Genomic DNA, 7,383 nt, shown 5'->3' with positions numbered 1-7,383 from the left:
TAAACTTTGAGATAGTTTGACCCTCTGACAAAGTTGGAAATACATTCTTTAAAGGACAGAGGGAGTGTCATACATATGATATCATATATCTTTATACTCCTAGTAGTGTATAGTATCCTAGATTAGTATCATAAATGATTTTATTTGTTGTCATTCATGACATGTGATAGCATAATATTTATTATGATACGGTATCTACCTATGTTAATATCATAGGTAGTATCATGCATGCCAACTAAGCAATTTCCGTGAAGTGGCATAGAACTAAACGAAGAAAAAGAAGATTGAGTATCATATCATGATACCCTATCATATTAAATGACGTGCTACTATGTGTCATGCATGCATGACAATAAATGAACTATCCTGTGATACCAACGTATGATACTATGCATTACGGTTGTATCATATGCATGATACTAGTATATGATACTTCTCCTACGACCAGCCTAACCCTCTCTCTTATTTAATTGTCTGCCACATTAGTGTGTTTGCTAGTCCCGAGTGTGGATCAGACAATAATATATTCCGTACAATCAAGCCACGTAGGTTTAGCGATGCGATGTGATACGCTAGCTGGACTGACAACATGCCGGTGACATCAACATGTAGATTAATAGTGTACTTATAGAGATATGGTACCAACTGATGTGCAAGATAAACCTTTTTTATAGGGACAATGTAAGATGGCCTTGTCTTGATCTCAACTCACGCCAACGAAAAACGCGGCGAGAATTCTAACATTCCCCACATGCATGTGATGACAGACAACCACACACAGGATGTGTGGACTGTACTGACAAATGTGAACCACGAGCCACGCGTTGCACGAGCAGCTTATTGTTGGGACCACCAACGGTGAGTAGCAACAAGGTGAAAAGGGCCACTGTGTTCGCATCCATGGATGTCACCACAGGCCATGGTAAATGATTGATTCGTTAGCATCGTCAGCATATTCCTGGCAGAGATGGGTAATTCGGACGTGGAGATAGGTAGGTAGATGCAAATTTAGGGGGGCTAGACTGTTCTGATAATGTAGTAGTTAAGTGATTTAGATGTAGATTTAGGGTCTCTCTTTCTTCTATGGGGTAGTATGATGGGATATATACGATTAAGGATTACTTACTTTAGATAATTTCGAACTGAAAAATGTGGGTATTTCTCTAGCAAACACAATAGATCTTATCAGGGGCGGAGCTAGCATTGGTTACGCCGCTAAGTTAAGCTAACTGGATTGATGCACTAAAAGTTATGGAAAACAAGTTTATGAAATCTTATATTACTTTACAGAGGGAGTACTTGCAAGATATGTCTGGAGGGACATCTTTGCTCTATCACTTGTGGAGATGGGTTCCCGGCTGAACGTATATACCTTTTACTTTCCATAGGAGGCAGAGTCAAGTCATGCTTTTTGCCTACCGTTAATTTGCTTTTTTTAATAAAGGATATTTCATTCAATTGACTTATCAAGGTGATACAACCACATTAAAAAGAAAGCCCATCTCCTGCATAGCACGACGCACACAATCAACACGTCCAACACAACCAAAAATAGAATACTGTTCTACAACAGTAATAAAAGGTCCATCCTTAGGTGGGTAGATCCTATCCGAAGATTACTTCACCATCCATGAATGGAGAATTCTCCCTGGCCGTATGCTCCAGCCAGGTAGGCGCCACCATAAAAATATCTCTGTCCTCTGGCCTCTGCAGGATAGATCATGTACGGAGCTATCGCTTACATGCATGAATAACCTAACACATTTATATTATTAAAAACCACGTCATTCCTGATGAGGCACACTGCCTAACATAAGGTAGCCGCCCCCACAAGAATGTGTATAAAAAATTGTTTGCCAATACCCCGCAACCAATTGCCGAACATATTACATGCTCTACGTGGGGGGGGGGGGTAAAACTTTGAAACTACTGTTAATTAGCTTAAGATAAGAAGGATTTCAGCATGCCAGATTAGGGTAGAGAGATTGATATTTAAAGAGCCCAGTTTGGCAATTTCTCTTTAACTTAGCGTGTTCAAATTTATATGTGTGCCATTCGAATGTCTATAGGTACAACTTTTCACTGTTCTCTTTAATATGTACAAAGCGCATACTTTTTTTTGTTGCATTTGACCCATGGAGATAAGCTCCTCTGCCAAATTTTTTGTGGGCTACAGGAATGCATGGTGGTAAGTTACAAAGAGCTCCCACCAGTTAGCCAACTGAGTGGCATCCCTGCCTTGTTTCTTAGGGTTCTAGCCGTAGCTTCATTCTCATCCCACCACCAGCACCACTTGACAGATTCTCCATCCTCATCTATAAATAGATGCATAAGCCTGCAAGGGAACTCACTCCTCAAGCTGCTCACAACACTCCAGCCAGCTGCTAGCAAGAGATGGCTCTACTTGCTGCTGCTACCCTGAATCCCACCACCCACCTTAGCCTTAGAAGCCGTGCAGGACGCAACAGTGAGAACCTATGGCTCCGGTCTGCTGCTTCATCACAGAAGAGCAAGGGAAGGTTCTGTAACCTCACCATCAGGGCAGGCACACCGTCAAAGCCAGCAGAGCCCATTGGGCCTGTGTTCACTAAGCTCAAGCCGTGGCAAATCCCTAAAAGGGACTGGTTCGACAAGGACTTCCTATTTGGTGCCTCCACTTCAGCATACCAGGTATTAATTATTTTCTTGCACAACCGTATATCTGTTAATTTAAAAGAAATAATGATGTTAACTGTTTCAATGATAACAAATACCTAAGGGAAAACATGATGTCAAAATGCATGTTTAGTGGTTTGTTCGATTGCACAAAATGTTATATATGTCGTCATCCGTGTAGATTGAAGGTGCTTGGAATGAAGATGGCAAGGGGCCAAGCACTTGGGACCACTTCTGCCACACATATCCTGGTAACATATACCTTTTCAGTGTTACAAACATACTCATATTATTCTTTCGTGCGCCCTTCTCCTTAATTTCATGTGTATATATGAACAGAGCGCATATCCGACAGGACCAATGGGGACGTTGCGGCAAACTCCTACCATCTATATGAAGTAAGTACTCCGACGGGACCAATGGTTTTTCCAAACAAAAATCTAACAAATCTTATGACAGGATTGATTTTATGTCGTTGCATTTTTTTTGGAAAAACCATTTGGAATATGCACTTCTAATAAAAATAAAAATATGCATGACAATATGTTGTCATCATTATTCATGTCATCGTTTATGGCTGACAGGAGGATGTCAAAGCGCTGAAGGACATGGGCATGAAAGTGTATAGGTTTTCCATCGCTTGGTCCAGAATACTGCCAGGTAAATACAAAATAACCATGTATATTTTGTATGGTGAATACGTTAGGAACAATAAAGATGTCCTCTACAAATTAGACGCAGCCGATAAGACTTGTTATAATATTTGGGTCCTAATTTCAGCACATGTTTACTATGGCTTTCAGATGGGACGGGAAAAGTAAACCAGGCAGGCATCGACTACTACAATAAGCTGATCAACTCGCTGATAGATAACGGTGAAAACCATTTTCTTCTTTGTTTGATTAGTGCTTAATGAGTCAGACTCGCAAGGGCTCGCACAAATAATTATTTGTTTTTTGAAACTCAGACATAGTGCCATATGTTACAATTTGGCACTGGGACACTCCTCAAGCACTGGAGGACAAGTACGGCGGCTTCTTAAATAGGAAGATTGTGTAAGTATGCAGCAAACAAAAGAAAATTGATTTGTAAGAAAATGGTTCTAAAGAAAGATCAGTAATTGCAATTACAATATGTATAAAAACTACGAACTATAATATTGTTAAATTCGATTGGAGGAAGGCCATTATTGGACCATGAGTAGAAAAACGTTTCTTTTCAGAACACAAACAATGTTGTACTGTCATTCAATGATGCATCAGTAAACTAACATAACTACTTATTGTTAAGCTAAGAAACAATTTTGTTGAACATCGTTCGGGTTTGGTTTTTTTTTCAGAGATGATTACAAACAATTCGCCGAGGTGTGCTTTAAGAACTTCGGCGACAGGGTGAAGAACTGGTTCACCTTTAACGAGCCACATACATATTGTTGTTTCTCCTATGGTGAGGGGATTCATGCTCCTGGGAGGTGCTCGCCAGGGATGGATTGTGCCGTCCCAAAAGGAGACTCGCTCAGAGAGCCATACACTGCTGGTCACCACATCCTCTTAGCTCATGCTGAGGCTGTTGAGCTGTTCAAAGCTTGTTACAACAAGGTACATACACAAAGAGAGACATCTACATTATCTAATAAACAAGCAACAACTAGTCGTATGTATTTGTGTATTTAATTTAGTTATATTGATGGACCAACTGCAGCATGGGGATTCCAAGATAGGGATGGCCTTTGATGTAATGGGTTACGAGCCATTCCAAGACTCCTTCCTCGACGACCAGGCCCGGGAAAGATCCATCGACTACAACCTCGGATGGTTCCTGGAGCCAGTGGTTCGTGGTGACTACCCCTTCTCCATGAGATCGCTGATCGGAGATCGTCTACCCAAGTTCACTAAGGAGGAGCAAGAGAAGCTAGCGTCCTCATGTGACATCATGGGGCTCAACTATTACACCTCCAGATTCTCCAAGCATATTGATATTTCATCAGACTTTACGCCGAAGCTGAACACCGACGACGCTTACGCCAGTTCAGAAAGTAAGAAAATATGGTTGAGGACAAACCTTAGTACTTTACAGATCCTTTGAGAAATTTGATGTTCTCATGCTAATCCTGCGCCTTTTTTCTTCTGTTCGAGCAGCTAAAGGGAGTGACGGGAATGACATCGGTCCTATTGTATGTATCTTCCTACTAGCTACCTGGTTAATTTTGCATACAACATTACATATATGATGATGGTGATAATGTAGATTATTTTCACCAAAATCTTATGGTAGAACTAGTCAGCCAGGACTTTAGTTAAACTTTCGAACAAAAAGGTTAAGTGGCATAGACATGATAATGCTTTATTTCTGCAATAAAGCTTAAACAAATCTTTAGTTTTTTCTCATTACTAAATACTAATTAAAAGTTTGGACATCCATTTGCAGACCGGGACTTATTGGATTTACATGTACCCAAAAGGCCTAACGGACCTCCTTCTGATCATGAAGGAGAAATACGGAAACCCACCCATCTTCATCACTGAGAACGGTAAGTAGTGATATGTGTGTGTGTGTGTGTGTGTGTGTGTGTGTGTGTGTGTAGCATTGGATTTTGTAGTAATCCAATGATCAATCATCGGTTCATATCAAACTTTAGTTGACCTACAGCAAATCTGTAAACCTTTTGTCAAGGGGTTGCTTAGGTAGTTTCTAGTTAATAAAAAGGTTGAAAATCTGACATCAAAAGTAACTAGTTAAATTTCCATGATCCTCATTACACTAATCCTCATGAAGATTAACACACACTAATGTGTAAGCAATCTTGGTACTAGTTCCCTTAAATCAGACAAGAACCTAATCCATGGATATGATGTAACGGTTCATGGGAGGTTTTTTTTGGAGGAAGTGTGATAGATTACTTCTTAACTTGTGTGTGTGCAGGAATTGCTGATGTGGACAGCGACCCAACCATGACAGATCCTTTGGATGACTGGAAGAGGCTAGACTACCTCCAGCGCCACATCTCAGCCGTCAAGGACGCAATAGAGTAACTACAGATGCTAAAACCCTACCTCTTTTTTTCACTTATTTTGTACTCTTACCCACATACATACATACATACATACATACCCTAATGGCACACTGATTACTCAAATGTATGTACGTTACCATGCATGCACATGTATACATACACACAGACACATTGTTGAATTCTTGCTAAGCGCGCTTTCATTTATGTATCTGTGTTTTCAGCCAGGGCGCGGACGTGCGGGGCCACTTCACGTGGGGTCTGATCGACAACTTTGAATGGAGCCTGGGCTACAGCTCACGATTCGGCCTCGTCTACATCGACAAGAAGGACGGCAACAAGCGCAAGCTCAAGAAGTCGGCCAAGTGGTTCGCCAAGTTCAACTCCGTCCCAAAACGCTTGCTTAAGACTACCAATAACAACGCAACGGTGACAGTTACTTCCGTTTCCGTATGATGGAGAACGAAGTGGTGCTATGTTCGAACAAATAATCCAAGGCTGGATGCATGGCATGCAGTTTGAAGAAATTAATAATCGGATGGATGCAATAAAATGAAGGGATGTGGCCGTTTCAGTTCAGGGATGTTGAACTAGTAGCCATGGCGGATGTTTGCATGTCGTCGGGATCGCGGCGGGTTGGATGGGCTCCTTCTTGGCCTCCGGAGGGTGGCTCACCTGTTTCCTGCTCCGGCCGGCTCCGTAGCTTGTTTTCTTCTTCTTTATATCGGGCTTACCTATGCTGCCGCCCCTGCCCGAACTATTTCCCTTTTGCTTGCTGAACCTTTGTATTCGATAATCGTGTTCTTGTGGAACTCGTCGATTTATCTATATAAAGTGAGGTCGTGTGCTTGTTTTCTAATGTTGAATTAGTATAGATGATGTATTTATATACATCATTCTGATGCAGAGGCCGGGGGCAATCCTCCTTTTTCAAAAAAAAAGAGGGGCAAAAGCTAATGTCAAGGGAAAACTTGTATTATTTGTTGTTGGATTCTGCCTTCAAAGGCTCAACCATCCATAAATCTACAATAATGATGGTAGGAAAATTAGTATCCATTGGAGGCATGTTCTCTTTGTTCACTGCTCCTTTGAGCAATAACAATGTGTAATGTGTTACTGACTTCATCTCTTCTTCTCTAGCTATTTCAGCCTTAGGATCTGGAATTACATGTACGATAGATCCGGCACATGGGTCATGTTGGGAAACGTAGTGGAAAACAAAAAAAATTGACCTATGATCGCCTAGGGACAATAAGAAGCATTGTTGGTTTGGATTTGATCGTTACCGACTCCGAATTGAAGCGGAAGAAGACGAGTCGGTGTAGATCGTACTCGGAGTCCCTCGAACTATAGATGAATGATCCCGTGAACCGCCCACGAACAGTCACTCGAAAGAAGACCGAAAGCACGACTCTCTACGAGTTACAAGCGTATGGCTTCACGATCTGACAGCGCTTCACCGTCAAGAGCTAATTGTCGCCGAAGAATTAGAGGGAGGAGATTGGACCACACCGGGCTTCTAATTATGAGGATTAGAGGATCTATATCTAGCTCTTATTGATCAACTGGGACCAAGTACAACTAGAGGTGGCTCCAAAACTTGTGTGTACAAAAGGTGAAAAAGCCTCTAGTATATACAAGTTTGAGGGGTGGAGGGGCTGCAAAGAGGAGGGGAAGGACTCCCCTCCCCTTGCGCCCATCAAGGGGGGAAGGAGGAG

At 41.7% G+C, this 7,383-nt stretch overlaps 1 protein-coding gene across 1 annotated transcript; it reads left to right on the top strand.

Annotated features, from left to right (window-relative positions):
* The first annotated feature begins 2,177 nt into the window (after positions 1-2,177).
* Positions 2,178-6,780, top strand: LOC780595 (4-hydroxy-7-methoxy-3-oxo-3,4-dihydro-2H-1,4-benzoxazin-2-yl glucoside beta-D-glucosidase 1a, chloroplastic-like). The gene is made up of 12 exons (NM_001405842.1): positions 2,178-2,670; positions 2,837-2,906; positions 2,995-3,053; positions 3,240-3,315; positions 3,459-3,530; positions 3,623-3,710; positions 3,995-4,253; positions 4,357-4,690; positions 4,794-4,828; positions 5,083-5,185; positions 5,578-5,683; positions 5,890-6,780. The coding sequence occupies exons 1-12, from the start codon at positions 2,395-2,397 to the stop codon at positions 6,119-6,121; spliced, it is 1,710 nt and encodes a 569-aa protein (NP_001392771.1). The 5' UTR covers positions 2,178-2,394; the 3' UTR covers positions 6,122-6,780.
* The last annotated feature ends 603 nt before the right edge of the window (positions 6,781-7,383 follow it).

The sequence above is a fragment of the Triticum aestivum genome, chromosome 2B, assembly GCF_018294505.1.
Source record: "Triticum aestivum cultivar Chinese Spring chromosome 2B, IWGSC CS RefSeq v2.1, whole genome shotgun sequence".
NCBI classification, from domain to species: Eukaryota; Viridiplantae; Streptophyta; class Magnoliopsida; order Poales; family Poaceae; genus Triticum; species Triticum aestivum.
This window is presented reverse-complemented; position numbering and strand designations above follow the sequence as displayed.